The 23,509-nt window shown below is 49.6% G+C and overlaps 1 protein-coding gene across 2 annotated transcripts in view; it reads right to left on the bottom strand.

Moving 5' to 3' along the window:
- The window catches only part of NCOR2 (nuclear receptor corepressor 2), a 224,543-nt gene that overhangs the window by 138,486 nt on the left and 62,548 nt on the right, over positions 1 to 23,509 (bottom strand). For both annotated transcript variants that reach the window (XM_088176263.1, XM_088176264.1), the window contains exons 2-3: positions 16,242 to 16,453; positions 4,392 to 4,519 (exon numbers count right to left, since the gene is read on the bottom strand). In XM_088176263.1, coding sequence (XP_088032389.1) covers positions 4,392 to 4,519; positions 16,242 to 16,346 — 233 coding nt within the window. In that variant the 5' untranslated portion in view covers positions 16,347 to 16,453. The remainder of the gene's footprint in view (positions 1 to 4,391; positions 4,520 to 16,241; positions 16,454 to 23,509) is intronic.

Raw genomic sequence — 23,509 nt, 5'->3', positions numbered from 1 at the left:
TTGCAAGGTAAGGCTTGTCCCCAAGTGCCTCCACACCAGCATCTGTTCTCTCCAGATGTTGTTTTCCTACATTCAATTATGGGGAAGAAAAAAACCCCACAGTTCCTGCTACATAATTCCCAGTGTGAGAGACAGAGATATGTGGTTGTGGGGATTTCAGCCACACCGCCGCTCACTCCTGAGAAAAGGATCACCTTTAAAAATAAAAACTTAATTAAAAACCGTAAATAAAACCAAATTGGTCATGCTGTTACCTTGGGAGCAGCTGATGCCATTTGGCCCAGCTGATGAAGACTCAGAGCTGTGTGTGATTCCCACATCACTCAGGCTGCCCCAGCTCCCCAGCCCTCCCTGGGCTCCCGGGCCAGCAGGATTAATCCCAACAAGAGGCACAGTGATCCAGCGTGCTCTCCATGTGCCACACTGCACACGGCCATCTCAGATGGCTGCACAAACACAGCAGCTGCTCAGTGTATCCTAAATGTCACCCTGCAGATCCACACTGGGCAAACTCTTCAGAATCCCTGTGCCTGCTAAGCAGAAACGGCTCCGAAAGAGGAGCGTGGTCTTCTGAACTGGGAAAATAATCTTCTATGAAAATAGTGACTCATCTTATTCTGGATAAAGGTGGAATATACTGTGTTAACACACATACCATTTATTTACAGCCACGTTTTCTGCCAGAGAAGCAGAGAGAAGTACCCACCCCAGCATTCCTGCATTAATATGGAACCTTGCTCTAAAATCCTAACACGTATGGAAAGTTAGAAAAATCCAGTTCCTTGATTTTTCAGATCCCTCACCCTCTGGCACCTGCCATTTAACACTCAACCCAGTTTTTCTCACTTCTTTTGAGGACCAAAATATATATAGAAGAGGGAAAAAAGCCCTAATCCTTGTCACCTTGCCAGGACATTCCACTGCAAGTATTCATGGTACGACTTGTACCAACAGCAGATCCTGAAATACTTCTCTTCACTCCTGCAGACCAGTTGGCACAGCCAACTGAACAAGCTAAGGGGAAGTCTCTGGATCCTTCCAAGAAAAAAGCCTGCTACCAAAAAAACCATCATGGAAAGCAGCACATCCCTGCAAAGACAGGCAGAGCCAATTTTGCCTACAGCAAGAGATTCAGAGAGGTTCAGGTTTTCCTTCCTTCTTCCAGCCAGAACTGCTGCACAGGGAGTTCAGTTCTTTGCCCAACCACTGAGGGGTGATGACAACTCTTGATTCTGACATATGTGGAGAAGGGCAGTCTGCAACTTCCCAGCAAGCTTCTTGCTCAGGAAGCCCCAAAATGCGGGACCATCCCAGCATTCCATTCCTTCCAGCAAGTCACCACTCGACACCTTGTTGCCAACAACACTCGATTCATCCTTAACACACTGTGCCCATGGTGAAATGCTTCACCTCTTGTTCCCTTTCCACTGAATCACAACTAACCACCATCCTGGTGGCTACAGCAAAACTGCAGCCAGGAGAGACTGAAAACATGCACAGCTGTAGGAACACCGTCCAAGCAAGCTCAAATTATTTCTGTGGGATTCTGAGCATCCCCAGGGTCAAGCCTCCAATACCACGTGCAAAGACAGCCTGCAGAGGCCTCAGAGATCTGCCCAAAATGAAGGCAGAGCCAAAATAGGGGAAAACACCCCAAAAGCAGCACACCAAGGGAATCCCTGCATTTTCCAGGACAGGAAGGCAAAGAGCAGCCACTCACCAGGCAGGTGGGCTCAGAGGAGCTGGGACTGAGTGGCTGCACCAGTGTGCAGCTGTAGGATGAGGCAGGGCAGGGATGTCCATGTGGGAATGCACACAGGGCTGGATCTCCAGTGCTGTCAGCCTGCCACACCCCACTCGCACCAGACGTGCAAGCTGATATCCTTAAGGAGCAGAGCAATCCTGGAAGTGCATCAGCCACCACAACCAAGAGCAGACAGGCTGCTTCCTCTGCACTCCCAAAGCAGCAGGGGATTGGAAGGGTTCCCCTCTGTGACACTTGCTTCAAAGGGGAATTTTTGTCACATGCCCACCATCACTGAGTGCCAGCTGGGCTGTCAGGCAGGGAACCACAGCGAGGGTCTTCCTTTCAGACACAGCACAGCCCTGTGCTTCCCTCTGCTCACCCCTGGGCTGTGTTGTGGATGTTGTTTGCCTTGGGCTCCCTCCTCCCCAGCCCCTCATGTTGAGAGCCAGCTGCCTCTGCTCGAAACCATCAATCCCAGCCCAGGAACAAAGCCAAGGCACTGAGCCTGCCAAGGGGACTCAGCTGCAGCCACGGCTGCCATCACCACCCTCCCTCATCCAGGCTCTGCTCTGCACCACCAAGAGCCACAGCTATTTTTTTGGGGAGGGCACCAATGACCAACCCAACCTGCTCTAGGAACTCCAGGGTCTTGGAATTCTCAGGTGAGCAACCACCACCCAAAGGGTTCCTATTAGAACACAGCAGGAATTGTGTTACAGCAGATCCTCAGACCACAAAGGTGAACCAGCAAAGATTTTTAAGCGTAGAGCTTAAAGATGCAGAGAAACAGCAGATGGTTTTCAAAAACAGACTTGGCTTTCAAAAACAGGCTAACACCTCCCCAGCCCCAATGGTACCCAATCCAAATCAATAACTAATTACATTGGATTGAAAATTTCTTTACAACTTTTTCAAAGACCCCCCCCAAACTCCTTTCTGCATGCTCCCAAAAATATTCAATGAGTCTATGTCCCAGCATTCTGACACAAGATGTCAAATGAACTGAAACAGTATTTTTAGCTTTACTACACAGTATAATTTTTGCAAAAGTACTATTTTTTGGATGTTAAGGGGAAAAGGGATGAAATGTAAGTTATTAAAATAGTTTCTTTTTATGGCATGCCAAAACATCACCATTCAGGTCGAAAATGAAGTACCATGCTAAGCATGTGGATGTGCAACATCCCCTGACAACTTTGATTAACATTTACCCACATTCACGTGACCGTGAACATATAAAAAAAAAGTTTGGGGACTCTGAAACATTTGTAAGCCGCCTGGGTGACCACACCAGACCAGGCATGTGGTACAGCAGACACCAAGGTCTGCAGTTGGGCTTTTTTTTTTAGCGATACAGAAAAACCAAGATTCATATTTTTAAACAGCATATTACTGGAGAGCAGAACTGCTTCTCCATTTTGCAAACCATCAGTAGTGTGAAAAACAAAAACAGGCAGGAGCATGTTGCTGGGTCCTCTTTACCCATCTCCCCCAAATTTAGCTAAATCTGACCCAATTCCAACTTAACCATGTTACTCTGTGCTATGAAATCAAAGCACTGAGAAATCAAAGTGAGCCAAGACAGTGCAACATGCTGCAATAAATTATGGGTTATTAAAAGTGGCACGACCCTCTGTACGTGCAGGTGCCACAGGCATAACCCAGAAGGGCATGTCCACATGCAAAATGAATTTTGGAAGCTACTTTTCGCCTCGAAATTCTCACGGGTTTGTTTCTGCTGAGCACCAAGCTGAACCCAACCTACTAGAAAAAGAGGATCCTGTCTGTATTTGTCATGCATCCAGCCCCCTGAGTTCTTACTCCTCTTCCTTAACAATGATGATTTTAGAGAAACAGATTCATCTCTGACTCTGCACTGGTTTTGTTCTTAGCCTAACAAAAAAAGCATTAAAAGAATTGTTTTGTGTGTATCTACTGTAGCAAGGCTCTTATTTCACTTCCAGGCCAGATTTTTTTTTTCCCAAACCACTAGACATCAAATGCAGAAGAGAAAGTGTGAGAGAGAGCAGAGTTTTGCATTGAAAGAGAGAGTGAGAGTGATGTCCTTCAGACAAATCAGCTCCTGTGGTTAAAGCATGCACAGCATTCCCAGCCACAGCACTTGCCTGACTTGCACCTAAAAACTCTGGCAGCTTCCCATGAGGCTACAACAGGAAACAGGGACACAGGGAGAGGCATGAAAGGGAGCAGATAGGAAAAAAAAAAAAAACCAGCTCGGGGAAAGTTGTGAGGAGAATGCAGAAAGAGAAACAAAAACAATGAAAGCGGGGAGGAAGAGCAGCAGCAGAGGAAGCGGAGATGGGGGAGGAAATGAGCTCTTCTCACTCCTCCCTGCAGCCTCGGGAGCCACAGACCAAACCCAACCACACTGCTTCATTTCCTATGCTGAAGAAGCCAACACAACCAGTAGAACAGAAGCGAGGGGGTGGCTTTTTTTTTTTTGTCGTTGTTGTTGTTTTTAAGGTAAGGAGCCAGAAGGCAAAGGTGACACCTGACTAGCAGAAGGAACCTGAACTGGCGCTGAGCACGGTCAGTACCCAAAAACAACATCCCAGGGCTCCCTCCCAAGGCTGCTCCCACCACAGAATCCTGGCTGGTGCGGGCAGGGAAGCTTTGCCAGTACCTTTCATTGCCCGGCTGGAACTCGGAGAGCAGGGACGGCCGCCGCCGCTGCGGCTGCATGATCGACCCCGGCGGGAGGTGGGAAGCAAAATCCCTGGAATGATGCTGGTACTCCAACAGCGCCACGTCCTGCAGGAACAAACACACGGAGCTTCGTCAGGCCGATGGGGAACTCTCAAGCAAGCACAGAAGAACTCATAAAAACCCATGTTGGTATTCCTCCTTTGAAGCACTCTGGGCCGCAGAGCTCAGTGCTTGGCTCGCCCCGAAAAGTTCCCAGTAAGTCCCAGTCCCACATGGCACTGGAATGGTAGCTCAGCCCCTTGGTCAATCTGCCTCCAGCCTTTTCCTGGTGCTGCAGGCCGAGCTGGCTCCTGGGAAAGGACCCCAGCAAGCCCAACCCAGCCACTGAGCACCCACACATGAATTTTTGGCATCCAAGCGGTCTTGATGACAATTGTGGATCCAAGAGTAAGAACAGGTAAGAACAAAATTAAGTCACAGGATACTTTCAGCTTCAATAATCCATATAGCAGCATGGAGAAAGAAAGAAAGGGGAGGTGGGAAAGAACAGAAGAAAAATCACAAATGTTATCTCGAAAATGTTCCTTTAAACACAGCTCCCCTGGGCTGAGCTCAAGGGGTTTGAAAGGACAGTTTGCTACTTATTATGTGTACGTCCCTTTTGTTCCTTGACCCTTGGAGAGTACAGTACAGTATGTTCCTGATTTTAATTAAATAAGAAGCCCTCCTGCTCTGTGCCACAGACTGATTCCAGCAGCAGTATTTTAGGCAGCCACATTCAACTGCTATTTTTTATTTGCAGATAGATACTTGACCAGCAGACTAATCATCTAATTAACTAAGACCTTCAGCAATGGCACAGAAAAGCCTGTCACAGAATAACCCTGGTAACACTGACACACATTTACCTTAGAAGAACCAATTCCAGCTGGGAGTCTATTTTTGAACAATTCTCAACTGGAACAAGAAAGCTTTAACTTCCTCAAAAGGAAGAAAATTATTTCAGGGTCTACAGAAAAAAAAATAAATCAATAAATAAGACACCACATTGCATGCAGCTGATGTGGGCAGGGGGGGTCTCAGCCCCAACAGCTGGAACAGGAATTATTTGATCTGATGTAGTGAAGATCAACATGTTCCAGCCCTAGGGAAGCTGGGGAATTGCCCCAGCAAGGTGCAGGGCAGGCAAAGAAAGGGTTTGGGAGCTTCAGTAGCAACAACCTGAGCCTGGAGATCCCCCTCTCCCAAGCTGGAAGTGAAAAGAGCAGCCTAGCAGTGGATGTCATGCTGTCCTCCAGCAAGTGGTGGAGTAGAAGGGAGTATCAAGGCCCAACATGTTTGATCATCAGAGAGTAAAACAAGAGTTTTTCTGGAAAGTCAGGAAGAAAATGAGATTATAAACATTCAGCCTGCGAGAGCCAAGAAAATTTGGTCACATCCAACCTCTCTTGCACAAAAGCTGAAAAGGCCAAATATCAAAGGGAGGAGAAAGGGAAATTGTGGTGTCCTATGGGCCACCACTTCTTGTGCCCAGGAAGCTGTGCCAGTTTTTGGAATCAGGTTTATTTGTACCCACTAGCAAGGAACAGCATGGTGCTGCTCCTTCTCTGTTTTGACCAACGTTGGGAAACACCAGGAACAAGAGACTCTGCCAGCCCCAGCCTGGCCACCCCAGAGCTCAGGCTCTGGGACAAGGGGTGTCTGCAGACAGGTTCTTGCCACATTGAGAAGGGCACGACTTGGACAGTGTCCACTTATCCTGCCAGGGCTGTTGTGCTGTAAATCCAGGTGTCTGGGGAGGATGCAGGATGCCAGAGGGGCTGCAGGACAGAACATGCCACCACTCCAACCACAGATGGGACAAACACAGACATCTGAAGTGAGGGAGCCCAGCAGCTCTTCCAGGCCCAGCCAAAGCAGAATCCCTGCCCACGAACAAGCTTCCCCACGTTCACACTTGTCCTGGTTTGAAATTAAAAATAAATATTTAAATAGAAGAGTGATGCAGCTCCTGACATCCACCTACAAAACAAACACGTCGTGTCTGGGAAGACACACCAATAGGTCCAAAACCAGGACCGTCACTTTCTGTGGGTGTATAAACAAGAATTACCCGTCTGGGAGGCTCAAAGGCTGTGCCCTTGAGAAAAAAAAAAGGCTCTTGCATGTCCCAAGAACCATCTGTTTTTCCTTTTCCCCCTGCCCACACTCAGCTGAGCTTTTGTCTCCTCTAACCCCACCAGAAAACGGCTGGTGGAGCTCAGAACCTGCTGGCATGGCCTGAAGGGACTCTGACCTGCTCTGCCTCGTTTACATCCATGGTGGGTTTTACAAAAACAAAACCTACAAAATTAGTGAGGAGAATTAAAACGGACTAATTTCTGTGCCCTGTGATGAACTGTTAAGAGGCACCGTGGAAGCCTGGGCAGGATGTAGGTGGATTAATTGCTCAGAAGGTTACCCCAGTAAATTGCACTGTGAGCTGTGACAGTGTTTTTCAAATGCAAACACCAGAAAATTTTATGAGCTGCCTTCAAACTGCCTGGTGGACCTGGCAGCTCTGGGCTAATGGTTGGATGTGATGACTCCATGGGTATTTTCCAATCTAAATGATTCTATGATTCACGAGAGGCTTCAATTTTCTCTAGCAGAGTTTTTGAGACACCTGCTGGGAGGCACCTTGCTGCCAGCACCACTGCCCCTTCCACACAGACACAGGAGCAGCACCCAGTGGGTGCCACCTGAATTCCCCACCACTGAATCACACAGATGTGATGCAGCCCTCACCCTGACCTCAAATTTCTAGCACCTGCTCACGGGCAGCTCCAAGACACCTGAAATAAAAAAAACTAAAGAAAGCTGCAGCCCCAAACTACACGTTGCTCCTTTTCCTCTCCACTGTTTTGCTGGGTTTTGCTCAATTCTATTTTTTTTGCTCCTCCTCTCTCTCTCTTTGCATCTCTTCCTGCCCTCTGCAAACCTTCCTCCCACCCCACAAATCTGCTGGTTTACCAGAGCACCCTCTCCAGACATTGCAAATCTCCAACTGCTCCCAGTAAGGATTTTCTTACTTTTATATCTACTTTCCTGTTCCTTGTGGTTCAGGTGCTCCCACATGGATGTACTTTGAGAAGCTTTGCAGATTTCATGAATTCAGTGTATGTCATGTACTTAGGCCCAGCCTAAGGGACTGAAAGCATCCTTTGCTGCCCATCAGGAAAGCTGGACACTCCCTGCTGCTCCTGTATGGAGTGCTGGGAGGGAGAGACAGGGAAAGGACCCTGAGTCTCAAGGCTTCTGTGGTATCCCTTGATTTGGGAGTGCCAAGAACACTGTTTACAGCCAGGCTCCTGAACACAATATCACAGAGAAGTTCTTGGTGACACACAGAGAAAGCTCAACAGAATGAGAAAGGAAGAAGCTTCCTCACCACCCCCACCTTTTAAAATCATTTTAAAGCTCCCAGCCTGCTGCCTTACCTACCATAAAGTCTCCAGCAAACTCTTCAGTGGTGTCCCCGACCTCAGGCTAGCCCCCACACTAAGCCAACAACTGCAGGCAGCAGCGCAGCCGTTCTGCCTCTCTTGCTTTCTGTTTTGGACACGTGCACTCGCTGGTGTGCTTCAATTCTCCTTCCCCTGCCTGCAGCTGCTGGGTGCTGCCTGCCTGATGTCCAAGCAGGAGGAAGAAGGGGAGGTGTGGGAGTGATGCTGGAAGCACCCCCAGGTGCTGACCCGCAGCACATGGGCAATGCCACGCCAAGAGCACCTGTGCCCCTGCAGTCGCAGCTCCAGCACCCAGCACATCCACACAGACAGGGCACACGACTGCTCCATCCAGGTGGCCTTCCCACAGCTCCAACAATTACCGAGGAGAAGACCTCAGAGACAGGAGGCCTGCAGAAAGGAAGCCTGGAGCTGGTCTTGCAACAGAAAGGCGAACTGCTCCTCCTCTCTTCCTCCCACCAGCAGAAAAACAAAGTACAAACACCCAGCACTTCTGGCTTGCTTGGAAAAGAGCTCTGGAGCAAACCCACGGAGACCCAGAGCGCAGGCAGAGGAGAACCTGCAGCACAGCCCCAAGCGTGAGATCCGTCCTGGGCGCTTACCACGTCCTCAACCGAGAGAGCAGCCGGGAGCTCCCCGCCGGGTTTCGGTGTAAAAGACGGCTTTGCTCAAGAAACCACGGGTGCTTGTTTTGCCGTGACGCCGAGGAGGAGCAGCCTGGGGTCAGCCACCACATCCGCCAGCTGAGCCGAGCCCAGCGCGGCACCGGCGCCGCAGCCGCCTCGAATCACGGCAGCGCCGGAGCTGCCCGGCACAGGAGAGCTCACCTGGTGACAAAGCCACTGCCCCACGCTGTCCTCGTCACCTTCCACAGGCGGACAAACAGGCCTGGGCACTGCACACACTCCTGGAGGAGCAAATGCCAGCTCCTCGCCACCTCCACCGCGGGTTAGGGCTGCTCCTTACAAGCTCGCCCAGCGCTGTATTACAAGTAATGTTCATTTTCTAATAACGTACCGTTTCTGCTGGAACACTCACTGAGGCCAATTAACAGTAATAGCGAGAAAAAACAATGCCAAAACATCCCTACTTATTTCACTTCTCGTGAACTGGCCCTTATCTAATCTCACAAGGGATGCCTGGTCTGTCCCTGCTGCCTGTGAGCAGCTCGTGTGCCATTCTGGGAACTGTTAACCACAGGGGAAGCGATGGGTGATGGCACAGGGCTGGTGCCCCCAGACTGTGGCACTGGTGGCACGTAGAGCCACAGCTGGACACTTGACAGCTGCTGCTCTGGCATGTCCACATGGACAACAAGGTGTCCAAGACATGACCACACAGATTTGGGCTGCAAAGCCACCCCATCCCTGGGGTGCACCCCAGAACCACACAGCCAGCATGGAGCAGCACATCCCAGCTTGGAACACGCCAGGGGCCTCAGATCATCCAGCAATTCATTTGTGGGGTGGACAAAGCAGCATGGCCACCACCCTGGTGGCTTTGTCAGAGACAGGGGATGTCACCCATCTCTACTCTGCACACCCCCAACTTTGGAAAAAGAAGCTGCCTAACATCTCTTTCTGCCAGCAGCGAGTGTGACCTATTTTAGCAATAAAAGGAAAAGTTCTCTGGTGCCTGGATACCCCTTGGCACTGGCAGCACAGCATTTGCTCATCAGACCGAGAAATGCACTTTTTAGCATTTGCCTGAAGAAAGTAATTTTTCCCAAAGCGAATTCTAAAAGGTAAGAGGAAGGGGAAAGGTTTGGGAGGAACCAGGGTGGTAGCAGAGCTGTCACTGCACAAGGTCCATAAACAGCTCGAGCTGTGAGGGGACCAGTGTGGCACACAGCCCACCATGCTCAGCCTTCCCAGCCCAGAGGAACCATCCTCTGTTGCTGAAAACCTCCTCTGAAGCACAAAAGAGGTGATTATTGAGCCAGACAGGTTGTCCACAAGCACAATGCTGTCTGCCCAACTTCCTCCCCAAAACCCTGAGGAGCTAACTGCAGATTTAAGAAAAAAATATCAACAACAGAAACCAAACAATAACTCCTCCATAATCAGCTCCCCCACTGAAGATAAGGTCAGTAATAAAAACCTGGCTGAATACATGCATTTTTATCTTGCCTACAGGGACGCAACATGTGCTGAAAAGACAAACACCCTTATTGTTCCGAGACAGTCTCACTGCCATCCATCTCTCAGAAGCTGCTGACTTGGCCTTTTGTTTCAGGAGGTGACCACACTGCGCGTGGCCCCGTGTTGGAAGGCGCCCATTTCTGCTGCCATCCCTGCACCCAGGCTGCTGCCAGCACTGGGAGCATTTGTACCAGCTGCACAGCACTGCAGCCTTCCCCATGCCCTCTCCCCAGCAAAGCAGGGCTGTCAGCAGTGCTTGGCTGCCCTGTCTCAATGTGCCATTCACGGGGCAGTCACGTCTCGGTGAGGACAGCTCTCAGCTGTTGTGGCTTCCCGGTCATCTGACCGGTGCTGGCTGCTGGAGCCAGCTGCCAGCCCTCTCCCCAGCAGCCAGAGGTGCCCACAGAGCAGCAGCACATCCACTACAGTGCTGCTTTTCAGCCTCTCTCCATCACAAGACTTTTGTCCCAGTCGCATCCAGGCGCCTTTGAGTTGGGAATGACCCGTCTGTCCTTCCTCCAGCCCCCACGCCTGGTGCTGTGCTTCCTGAAGACACAAACGCCCAGCCAGGCTGAGCAGCTCTCTTCACACAACAAACCCAAACCTTCTGCCTTAAAAGGCACCAGGTCATTTCGCTCATCATCACATCTCTTCTATAGCACAGGCCCCCACCACCTCCTACAAAACCTGCTCCCAAGACAACACCCACAACCTATCTGCAGGTCCTTTTAGCTTTCCACGTCCCCTACTGTCTCCTACGCTTCCTTACACCTCCACAGTAAATTCTTCACTTGCTCAGCATTTTGAATGAAGTCCCCAGTCTTGCAGAAGGTGCCTCCAGGGGCTGGTGGGGCAGCACAATCAGAGTCAGGCCTGAAGCACAGGAAAAGGCTCCAAAAGTGGCTTTAGTGGCTTTGCCAAACCACAAAAGCAGTGAACGTTTTCTTCTGTGGATTTACAATCTTGGGATCAACCAAAAGCAAAGCATCACCTTCTGCATCAAATCATGTCCAAAAAGAAGATTAGGGAACAACCACAGAAGTTTACTGTAGCTTTAAGTAAAAAAAGTGTTTTGGATAAAGGCTGTATCCTAGGGAAAACAAGATTTAAATACAAACTGCTATAAGCCAACTTCTTCCCAGCAATGGGATGGAGACCCTAGGGCAGGGAATTAGGTGTCCTGTTCTTTCACCTCCATGCTCTCCCAGTCCCAGAGCAGAAAGCCAATTTTCCGAAATCCACCACTGAGCTGCTCAGAGTTAATGCAATCTGTCACTGGAAAGGTACTCAAGAGAGATGGCGCTGAGTTCTCGTGACAGACCCGATCAGAGTCAGTATTTCCAAGGTATGTCTTTTATTTTCAGGTCATTCCTTCAAACATGAGCTGGAGCCCAGCAGGCAGAATTCAGGACGCTAGGCTGGTAGCAGGAGGTTGTTCTTTGTGCTCAGAGGTGCTGCACCACAAACTCTTCTGTTCCACTGGTTCCTGCATCACTGACACAGACTGGCATTTTACTCCCAGGAGACAAAAGTGTGAGTAACTACTCCAAGGAAAACCAACACAGCAGCACAGCACAGTGCCCCAGTGCAGGCTTACCTGGTGCTGCTGTGCCACCTCAATCATGTCACTGCAGAGAGGAGCGAGCTCCTGCCATCCCTGGAGGCTGCACCTTCCACAGCAGGACACTGGGCTCAACTCGCCCTGCTCCAACTGCTGGGAGGAGGAGTCTGGGCAGGGAAGGCACTCCATTCCCCCCAGGCCACCTCTTGGCTTGGACACCAAATCAACACGCAAGCTTGCACCAGGCTCTTGTCTCTGGTTCACACAGACAAGGAAGTTATTTATCAGGGGCCAAAGCAAACGAGCCATGGGGCCGGGACGCTCCTGCACAAGGGCTCGTTTGCTAATGGGGAGTTAATGAAGGAGCTACTGAGCTGCTCCCAGGCAGCAGAGGTGGCACGGGAAAAGCACAATGGTCTCAAGCTGGAGCCAAGGAGGGCTTAAGCTCAGCTTTCCATCCCAGATGAAGCTCTGTGCAGGGAATAGGGCAAACAGCAGGAAGGAGACAAAACGAGCCTCTTGTTTAGCAGGGAGGGAGAAGTGCTCACAAAGGGGAATTCTAGTGATGATGGAGCATCAATTTCACATTAATGTGTACACACCTCAATCCTACCAATCCCTCCATCCTGTTTACCATCTCTAGTAGATAAAACATTTAAAGCACCCCAAAAGCAGAAGCTGTTTTGTCACAGAGGATGCTGCTTGAGGACACCTCACATGCCCTGACCCCCCAGCATCTCCAGCACCTGGTACCACCCTCCTGGAAAGCACAGCCTGAATCCAAAGCCACACCATTCCTGCTCTGAAATGTCAGGGCACTAACAGGAGCAGGAAGGCTGGTAAGGAGGTCACAGCAAGAAACTGGATTCACACAGGAGGAAAAGAGGGGAACCCTTCTGCTCCCAGGGAATATTGATCATGAAAGGGTTTTAAAAAGAAAGGGGGACGTGCACTACACAGGAAAATTGATCTGTTTACAGAAAATATCTGCAGGTTGCCTGAAAATGAATATCCTTCATGCGAAAGTTTCCTTTGAGAGAGCATGAACTTTGGACACATTAGAAGGTTAAGAGCGTAAGTAATGTGTTTTTTCACCTTTAGCTAAAGGTCACGGAGCATTCAAACAATTCCTCTGTTTCCAAGCTGAACATGACAGAAGTCAACTGCGCACCCCAACATTACAGCTAATGAATATGGAAAACAAATGTTTTCCCTGCACTTTGGCCAAGAACCACTCTGTGCCCTTAAGAAGAAACTGCTGATTATTGGAGATTTTAGTTTTACCTCAACAAAGTCAAACAAACCAGAACCTTTTCACTAAGCTTCCTTCTTCCCGTTAAAAGCATGTTGACTTGTCAAAGCTTTTTGCAAGTCATTGTCTACTGAGACAGACTTAAATCCGGGGTCATTATAGAATTTTGCACCGTTTTCACATCACATCCACCCTTCCCAACAGCTGTTGGGACCAGATATATATCCCAGTGAGGAGGAAGAGGAGGAAGACACCTGAGTATGTTGCTTACCCTGTGGGAGAGCCTGTTTGCTGTGTCAGCCAGTGGAGAGAGCTCAGTCTGGGTCAGACCCACGGGTTCACAGCCCTGCCCAAAGCTGGCAACCAAGAGTGAAACCAGACAACAAACATCCTCACTCAACCGGTACTGGATCTTCTCTGCCAGCTCCAAACTCAGCAGCAGCTCGTGGAACATGCTGCTGGGAGGAGGTGCCCATATGTACAAAGCATATTTCTGTTTGTTTACTTGAAATACACTTTTTCCCCATTTTGTTGGCTATTCCCTTGGGCTTTATGTGATGGGAGAAGAAAAATCCCTCAAGCCTGCTTCCACTGCCTCCTGCCCCTTCACAACATCCCCTCTCACTTGCCTCATCTGTGAAATCAAACAGCTGCAATCCTTTAAATCACTTTTCATAAAGTGTCTCCAAGCCTAAAATAATGTCACGGCTCATTTCTGAGCTCAGCATTCCTGCCGCGCCGCATTTCCCTGGGTGCGACCGTCACAGTTGGGCTGTGATTATTTATTTATATTATAATAGCATTTGCAGCCCTGCTGTGCTCAGCCCTGCACACGCGCCCAGGAGGTGACCCAGGGCGTTTCCACCACCAGGATAAGGATCCCTGCGCCGACAAATTCCCACTTCTCAGGAAAGGATGCCTTGGAACGCAACAAACCAGAACCAAAATTTAATTAGATGCAAGACATGTTAGTGTCGGGTTGGTTTTGGCCCCTCTTGGTTTCTTCCAAACAAGCCCTCACTGTGCAAACACACCCCATGACAAAATTGACCTGGCCAAGACATGCAAGCAAATACCGCTGACTTTTAATATTAAACAGCGTAGCAACTTCAAAGGAACTGGGCTCTCCTCTCCCAAGCAATCCCACCAGAGATCAGCTCCAGCCCCAGAGCCATGGCCAGGCTCCAGCTCACGGCGCCGCCGAGCAGGAGACACGTGTTTGTGAACAGCTGAGAGCAGATCATGCAGGGACACGCTCCCACAAACACTGCCTGTCCTCCCAGCACAGCCAAGGTGCCTCGCTTTGTGTGGGGCTGGCACGTTTCTGCCCACAGGAGTCTTCTGGCTTTCCATCCAAAAAATAAATAAATAAAAAAAAAAAATCTCAGCTCGGACCTCTCCTGCATCCAGACACCCAAAAGGTATCGCATAATTCGGGTGATTACGTGTGTCTGTAAAAATAGCTGCTAGAAGTGAATGCCAGCAGCTTCTTCCAACATGAATACACCAGAACAAAACCAGTGTTCACTGCAGGCTGCAGAAACCCCCAGCTCCAGCTCACTGCAAACAACTGCCCTGCTCTGTTCATCCTGCTGTTGCAGCACTAAGGGGAAGCAGTTGGGATTTTGCAGGGGACAAGAGCTCAGCACCCCAAGGACAGGAGCCATTCACACTCTTTTTAAAGCCACTCTTCACACTGCAATTTGAGGTTCCTTTGGTTTGCTTTTAAACCACAGCCTTGCAACAACTGCAGACCGTGCTCACCTGGTCACATCCTCCTCCCGCTCGCTAGGGTTTCTGATAAAAAGAAAAACTGGGATTTTCTTTTTGAGACAAACGCTCTTGGTTATGTTCCAGGCCCCAAACAAACACGCTCACACTGAAGCAAAGCTCCCATAAATCGAACCAGGTCAGCGTGTCTCATAGCCAGGATGAAAAGCCTCTTTGTGCAGCAGCACGCAGGCCCCGAGCGATGTAGATGAGCCAGCAAACGCAGCCAAGAGCTCGTCCCGCGCCCTCCTTTAACGTTTCTATTTCAAAGCCTTGCCAATCTCCGGCTCTGCTCCCTGTGCCACTCTGCTGAAGCCAGGCAAAGAGGGCAAAAGAGGGAATTTCAGCCCTTTGCTGGCATTTCATGGGTTTCCAGGCTCTCAAGTCAAACACTAAAACCAGCCCAGGCTGAATTTGACCATTCAGTGGTGGTCACCATCAAACAGAACCCCCAGACAAGGTCTCCTCCCTGATTTGTGTTTCAGGCACCTTCCACCTCACTGTGATCCAGCAAGAAGCAGCTCCAAAGACCCTTGGAAGTATGAGCCATACTCCAGTACCTAATAAGATTCCTTTAAGCAGCCTGAGCTGACTAAAGCTGTTCCACTAAGAAGAGTTTCTTCCGTTAAGGGCTTAAACTGAAAACATTCACCCATCCGGGATGAGCAAACACAGGCAAGAGTGAGACAGCACAGAAAAGGAGAGGCTGGATCCAGGTGAATTAACCTCTGTGAGTTCTGGTACATTCAACAAGACAGAACAAAAAAAAAAATCATCTCCAGCTTATGCCTTGATCCAAGAAGAGAAAAGATTACAGGTCAAGACTAAGACAGGGGGAAAAGGGGGAAGGATAAAATGGAAAGCTCAGCAGCTCAGTTATCTTCTTGCTCCCCAGGAGAGCTGCATAAAGAGAGGCAGGTCTGCTAACAGAGGGCAGGAGGCAGGGAAGTTTCAGGAAGTTTGCCTGGGAACCAGGAGAGCTCTCCTGTGGGTGTGAGGAGCAAGGAGTGAGCTCACTGGGAAGCAGCGAGCCCACATGTAGAAGAGGATGGTCCTTCCCCTGTGACTCAGTGCCAAGGGAAGGCCATGCCAAAAAGGGCTGGAGGGCACCACAAGCTTGGTCAAACCTTCCCCTTTCCCCCCAGGCTGGATGCTGCACCCAACCAAGGGTGTTCTTGCCAGGGGAACAAATGGACATAGGTTCTCAGAAATTATGAGCCAGATGAGCACCACCAGAGCAAGTGCTCAGAAAAAGGCTGGAAAGGGAGAGAAAAACTGAAAACACCATATGGAGAAACAAAAGAGGATCTCATGAGAGAGGCACAGTGAAATCCTGCACCGCAGGCACGGAAATGGTCTGATTTCTGTGTAACAGCCACATCCGAGACAGGCACAGCTGAACCACTGTCCCAGCACTGGGGACACCCACGAGGGGGACAGGGAAGGGAAGGGAAGGGAAGGGAAGGGAAGGGAAGGGAAGGGAAGGGAAGGGAAGGGAAGGGAAGGGAAGGGAAGGGAAGGGAAGGGAAGGGAAGGGAAGGGAAGGGAAGGGAAGGGAAGGGAAGGGAAGGGAAGGGAAGGGAAGGCTGTTTCTCACCGCATGGGGCCGGGCAATCTGCACCGGGTAGGACAGGGCGTGCGGGGGATAGCGCGGCTCGGCCGCGCGCCAGCTCTGCGTCACGGGCTGCGTGGAGCCAGACATGGCCAAGGAGCAGGCGAGGCAGGGGCTGCTTCCAAATCACCAGCAAAGGATCAGGAGAGCAGGGAGCTCCTCTTCATCGTGTGTGTGCTTCCCACGGCGCGCAAGAGCTGGAAGGAAAGCAGGAGAGCAGCAGGTTAAAATTCAGTCGGCTGTAATCCCACGAGACAACCATCAGGCCCTGGGCCATCACCAAAACCTCACTGCCCTCGCAATTCCCCAGCAGCCCCGATTGCCATTTGGCAAACCCCCACTGTTAAGTTCTTTTTCTGTAGATTACTCCTAGCACAGGAAAGCCAAATATAAGATTTTCCCAGATTTATCCCAGCCAATTTCCCTGGAAAACCTTCACCCACCACCAGCAAGACCAGGAAGCCAAACTGCCAGCTATTTCTTTGGGTCCTGCTGATCTCTGTCTCTAAGTCTCTTGGAGATGAATTTTTTTTTTTGCAGGGTGACTCAGTTTCCAAAAACACAGTCTAGAGTTTTGGCATTTCAACACAAGGTCCAAAAAACCACAAAGTCCCTCCCCAGCCCATCCCTTTCAACATCCACACTCTCACATGTCAGTGCTCTTCTTTCCAAGCTGTGGCCGCTTCTGCAGCCCTCTGAGGTAAGCCCTGATCTAATGGTAGGAGGGACACCAGGCACTGACCCCGCCTGCAGCTGTGTCCATCCATGAAGTGACAATAAAACCCGGGACTAAAGCATGTCACACACCTCCAGTGCCACCTGGATCAGCCCTTCTGACAGGGACCCAGTGCCAAAGAACACACCGCAGCCCCGAGGGTATTTTCACAAACACCCATCACCCACACATTCACTTCTGTACCACCTGTTGCAATTCCTTTAGCAGCTGCAAGAAAATCAGGAAAACCAACAAAGTGAGAAGGTGCCTCTTGGCCCCAAGGGGAGATCTACAAGTTACTGATTTTCATAGCTACTTCACACTGTTTGTTTGGTGATTATTTTAAGCCTCCTGCTTTTTGTCTGGATTACAATGAAAAAGTAACAAAGGTCTAAATGCGGCCCTTCATTCGCTGTCAGGGTGAGGTGTGTTAACTATTATTCTCAAATTAACAATTAGTTACACAAAGGATAAATTGCCACTGTCGCCTGCCAGGGTCAGGAGATGTTATCAGGACTGATGCCAAGGGATCCAGGGACAGTCCCAGCTCCCTGGACCCATTCTCCATCCCACCCAGTGCTGTGCACGCCTCCTCCCCAGTGCAGGTATGTGTTCTGTATGGATTTGTGCAAGGCTTTTGGCACCATCAAACTCTTCCAGCAGCACATCAGGAACGGCAAAGGAAACTTCCAGGGCTCCCAGGAGCCTCTCCCCAGCCTTGTGGTCTCCGTGCATGGGGAGCACAGCCAGCCCCAGCCAACGCAATTTCAACTGAAACAGCAGTTGGCGTGTACAAAAAAACCAAAAAGGGGGTGGGAAAGCGGAGGGGGGGGAAAAAAAAAAAAGAAAGAAAGAGGAAGCTTTTCTTTTTTTATTTCTTTTCCCTCCTGTGAGACCACAGATGAGCCCATGCTGATAAACCCCTCGCTATCTGCTGCAGGCAGGCACAGGGCTGCCTCGCTGGTTTGTGATGCAGCCTCAGAGCCAGAAATAAACCAAACCAAGGCAACGTTCCCTGGCAGCCAGGCACGACAGGCAGCCAGAGCAAGGCAGCCCAGGGAGGCCTCTCACACAGAGGTCAAATCTTACAGAAATCATCTTTTCAGCAAACCCCCATGAAGTCTAAGGATGACAGACACACAAAGACATCACCACGCTCACCTGAGGGTCGGGTGAGTCTCTTGGGAAAAGGTATTTTACCAAGTGACAAATGGAAAAAGACAAGGTTTAGCTCTCAAGGCAGGGTGCAAAGGGACAACCAGGTCCCTGCTGCTTTCAGCTCACTCGCTGCACAAGAGCTGGGATTCCCCCCAGGTCTGGACCCTGCTGAGCCCCAGGGCACCTTACCTGTCACCCCAGGGACTCACTGGTGGCCTGGGGAGCAGCCTGACCCTCATCCCAGACCAGACAGCTTCCCCATGCTAGAGCCTGGCGTGCTCAGTGCAATCCACCCCGGGCAGGAAAGCCCCTGTGCATGCAGGGGAATTCAGAGGCACCCAGAACACGCATTTACACTTCCAGTATGACTGTCCCACTTCCCCTCGTGCTTCCGACTGGATGGGATTTTAATCACCCATTCCCACCCTAAACTGGGGGCTGTGCCAGGAGCCTCCCACCATGCTCACCCTCCAGGGACACAGCAGAACCCTCCCAGCTCTCCTGCAGCCCAAGTGATGCTCTAGGGACAAACCCTCCCTGCAGCTGCCAAGGATACGTGTATGGGGCTCTCAGGGCTCCAAAAGCTCAGTGGGATCTGCAGTAATTTAAGGGACTTTCCCAATAACAGATTCAAACTTGGACACCTTGGCTTATGGCCACCTACAAATTAATTAGCACATGTAAATATATACATACATATACGTAGACACACATATACATATTCCAACCCAGAGTCCCTGGCAGCTTTCAGCAAGCCAAGACTCCCTGGAAGCACAGCAGGTAGACCTGACCATGCTGAGGCAGCTGTCTACAGTAAAAGAAATTGGATGATTTTTTTTTTTTTAAACTCTTCAGATCAGCAGTTCAGCTTAAAACACAGCACCAGGTGCAAAGCCACATGGTACAGAGCTCTTAAACAGTTTTAAAGCTTTTTTGCCTCAGTCTGTGCAACTAAAAAAAAAAAGTTAACTGTCTACTAGAGGAATAAAGACACAAGATGAAAATGCAGGGGCCAACAAAACTGTCCTGCACCAAGGCACAGTGTCTGTGAGCTGTGTCCTGCATTCATCACAAACCAGCAGGAGCACAAAAGGATTTTTCCTTAACAAGGGCAGCAAACCACCTCTGCCTCTATTGAGGCTTCTTGTTAGCAGCCCTGGGAAGACAAAAGTAAAAATCACATGGTCCTTGCAAGCAGGCAAGGAGCACTGTCCATGCATTTCCACATCTGCAGGTCACCAGCAAGATCCCAGCACCAGCCCAAGGCCCTGGATGTTTGTACCACAGTAGGACTGGGCTGGAGCCAAACAAGGTCACCAAAGCACTGGGGCAGCTCCACACATGCCTCAGATCACACCTCAGGTCCAAATTTTACACTCCACATACCCAGCACTCTTCTGGGGAGGAAGGTCCATGACCAGCAGGCAAAGAGGCTGTGGGTGCTCCCAAAGGGGAGCACATCTTGCAGGGCATGCACTGGTGCATGCACTGGGTGCAACTGGGACACCACCAGGCCACCCATTCCCAGCACAAGACACTGGGCTGCCTCCTCCTCCAAAACTCTTTTTAAATTATTTTTAAGGGAGGAACACAAACAATAGGAACAGATTAATGGAAGTAAGAGAGAGAGTGTGCAGCCAGGCTCTTTAAATCTTTAAAATCAAACTGTTTAGTTCCTACTTTCTCAACTGATTTTGATGAAGAACAGACATTGTCTCACAGGAAAGGTATTTCCCCCCCAGTTAGAGTCTCCATCTGAGACTGTTTTACCCATAGACCTGCATTAGCCATTACAGCACTAGGTACCAGGAGATTTATGGTCTCTGATGAGGAACAGGAGAAGGCTGGAGGTTATCACCAAAACCAGAATCAGGGCTGCAACACGAACCTGTGGAGGAGGTGAGTGCCTATGGAACCTCCTGTACCTGTTTATTTTCACCTGTTGAAAAAAACCTCACAGGAGTCTGCCCCACTGCTGAAGCCTTCAAAACTCCCCCATCCTCCCACCCTGCTCTCCTGTTTCTCCTCTTCACGTGCCATTCATTTACCATCTAAAATTGTTTCCCCATCACCTGTTCTCCCCATTCACACCACAACAGCACACTACAAGCCACAGCAAGCTGCTGCAGGCTGGCCCACATGCCCAGGAGCTGTGCCCACATGCCCAGCCAGCTCCAGCAGTGTCCCCCAGCCTGTGCTAATGGGATGCACAGCACTGGGCCAGGCACATTCACACCCAAAACAGGGGCACAGAGGAGTTCACAGCACCCTGCAGTCATCTGTGGATCCCCAGCCCATGGCAAAACCTACACTGACATGGGCAGGACCCTGCTAAAAGCCTGCAGGTCTAAAATAAGGGGTTTGCAATTAAATCTAGCTGCAAAAAAAAAAATAAAATTAATTAACATCATTCAACACACTTGTTGCTCTTCAAAGTTAGAGACAACCTTCCTGATTTGTTCTGGACTCCTCAGGGAGGATTCCCAGGTGAGGTCCCTGGCTTGACTGGTACAACACAAATGTGGGCCAGTTGCTGTAATTACCCCGTGCCTTAGTTCATCTATCTGAAAGGTGAGAACAACAAGACACTCCCAGCTCACAGAAAACACCAGTTCATCTGTTCTCAGAGGAGTTTTAAAGATCCCAGTGAAAACACATGGTTCAAGTTCAAAATACAATTTTTTTTTTTTTTTAAAGCAAGGACATGCTGACATAAGATTAACAGAATATTTTGTTTCCTAAGTCCAGAGTAATGTTACTCAACTTGTGGTCTACGGACCATGGATGGTCTACAGGAGACGTTAGGAGGCAGCCCACAAAAACTGCAAAGCCCTTATTGAAAGGCAAAAACTAGTACCACCACACCATGCAGACATGGCAAATAAGAGAAATGCTGTTGGCACTCACCAGTGCATTTAACTGAAGAGTATTGACAACAAAGCTCATGTTTAATTACACTAAATGATGCAGTTTTTGGAAAAAACAACAAAGTCATCTTTAATCAAACACTAAATACACGACAATTTTCCTCCTCAAACAAGAAATAAAAGGTGTGTATCCTCCAGTCAACTCATGTATTTTCAAATAAAGGTTAAGGAGACCTTTGTAATGATGCTTAATTAATTCTGAGCTGTAACATCCACCTCCAAGAGTCCAAGCAACCACGATGCCTAAAAAACCCCAGCACCCAGCTGTGTGTGGCACAGGGGAGTCTCTGCCCCACTGATGAGCAGCTCTAGATCAAAACCAGACCTGAAAAGCAGCTAAGAGATTTACCCACTCTTGCTTTAAAGGACTAGTGGAAGCAGAAATAATTAAGATGCAATGAAAATGGGTAGAGAGACATTCCTAAGAAATGCACCACAACGTAACGTTAATGGATTTGTCTAATCAATATGTGCATGAAATTTTCTTGGAAGACAGTTGACATTACACACAAATATTTGTACGTACTGTATCTACCAAGTCCTTTCAAGAGGAAAGCAGGCTGTCTGCCACTAATTTAGGGCTCTATTCAGAACAACAAAGATGACAATGTCAATGTCTGCAGCCTGGGAATCCACAGTTCAATCACAGCAGAGCACAGAGGTTTTACATTAACATTGCAGCACGGGGTCAGGAGGAAAGATCAGGCACATCCCGAGCTCTGTGCATGAAGGAGAGGTTATTTCAACCCCAGGGATCAAGGCTTGTACCTGTGTGTGATCCTAAAACATTCGCCTTGCTTTGGAGGAGTACAGGAGTCAAGCCAGACTGGAAGCAACTTGCACACCATGGTGAGACCCTGCAGTTCCTCAGCTGCTCTTCCAACATCAGTACCCAAAACAGCTTTTGTCCCATTCCCCAGTGCTCTCCTCTTTTGTCCAGATGACTTCTGAACTAGATTTTTCTCCTTGCCTGACCAATGGTGCGGATGCACAAGCAATTACAGCAGCAGATCTGGGGGAAGAAGGGACCTTGCAGCACCGTGACAGAGTTGCTCAGAGCAGGGTGTTGCCCTTGTAAGAAGGTACAACCAGTCCCTAAGGCCGTGGAGGGGATGACAGAAGCTCAGGAGCTGAAGTCTCTCATCCTGGTTTGCAGCCTCATAGCTGCAGTCAGGCTGCATCAGCTCTCCCAACCACGGCATGGCTCGACACGGAACCGGTTCCAAGCCCTGATGAAAGATGACTTCTCTGCCCTGCTCCTATCACTGCCCAAAGCTGCAAAGCAGGATTTGCCACTTGTATTTCTCCTTTTCAATCTTTCCGAGCTATTTTGGGCACGGGACCCGTGTTTAGCTCTGCCCCAAGATAACCTTTGCCAGCATTTGTGTACAGATCTTGGCACGGCAGCGGCACGGAGCAAGGTCAGAGCGTTGGATTTTGCCAGCCCCATTCCCAGTAGTGTTTTCAAAAGCAGGTTTGCCAGGCCAGCTGCTCCCAGCCTGATGCTTCTGGAAAGGACATGCTGACTGTGCACTGTGATTCCTGTCCCTGACAGACCTCAACCCACAGCAGGAGAATCTGATTCCCCAAGAGCCGATGAGACACCTGCACACCTTCCCCAGCACTCCTCCTTGCCAGGGGATTTCACCTGCTTTAAATACATCTCAGCCCTCAGCAGAGGGGCTGCAAGCGACCTTGTGATAGCTCCCAGAGGGACATGGATGTGCTTAAAAGAACAAGACTGACCCATTTCTCTTTGCAGGAGTGCTTGGCCATCACTCCCCAGCTGCAGGGACATTGTCTTGCTAAAATGCACAAGCCACACACCAAGTGCCAGCCTGGCCATGGCTCAGCATCAACATGGCCAGGCTGAGTCTCTACTTTTCAAATCCAGTCCTAATGTGCTTCTTTTCCTTTAATCTCCCTCTTCCCATTGTTGGATTCCCCCATCTAAAAAACATAAGCACCTCCTAATTTTGCAGCAGACACTGGTAACCCCTGCAGACAACTGCTTTGAGCAGCGAGCCTGTCAGCAGGGACACGATGGCAGAGCTGCTCCTGTTATGCAAGAGCATCCCTGCTCCCGTGCCAAGGCACCCACAGCCCTGCAAACCCATTCCCAAACTGCTCCCAGGGAAGGGGGACAGCCAGCACACACACGGCCACACTGCCAGCTGCAGCCTAAATGCCCAAAAGGGACACTTCAAGTAATTAGAGATAGTGACAAGGAACAGTGAAACACAAACCCACATTAAAAAAAAAAAAACATAATAAAAGGGGGAGGTGGGATTTGGATCCATGCACAGGCCATTCATGGAACAAAGGAGTTATTTTAAGTCTGGGCTGGAAATAGAAAACAAATTAGACCATGCAAGGCCTTTGTTGAAGATGATCTGCAAAGACAAATGGAAACGCCTGGAGAGGAAATTAAAAAAAAAACCAAACATGAAACC

Source organism: Sturnus vulgaris, chromosome 19, assembly GCF_052056855.1.
Source record: "Sturnus vulgaris isolate bStuVul1 chromosome 19, bStuVul1.hap1, whole genome shotgun sequence".
NCBI lineage: Eukaryota > Metazoa > Chordata > Aves > Passeriformes > Sturnidae > Sturnus > Sturnus vulgaris.
Note: the sequence above shows the minus strand (reverse complement) of the source record. Positions and strands in the feature narration are given on the sequence as shown.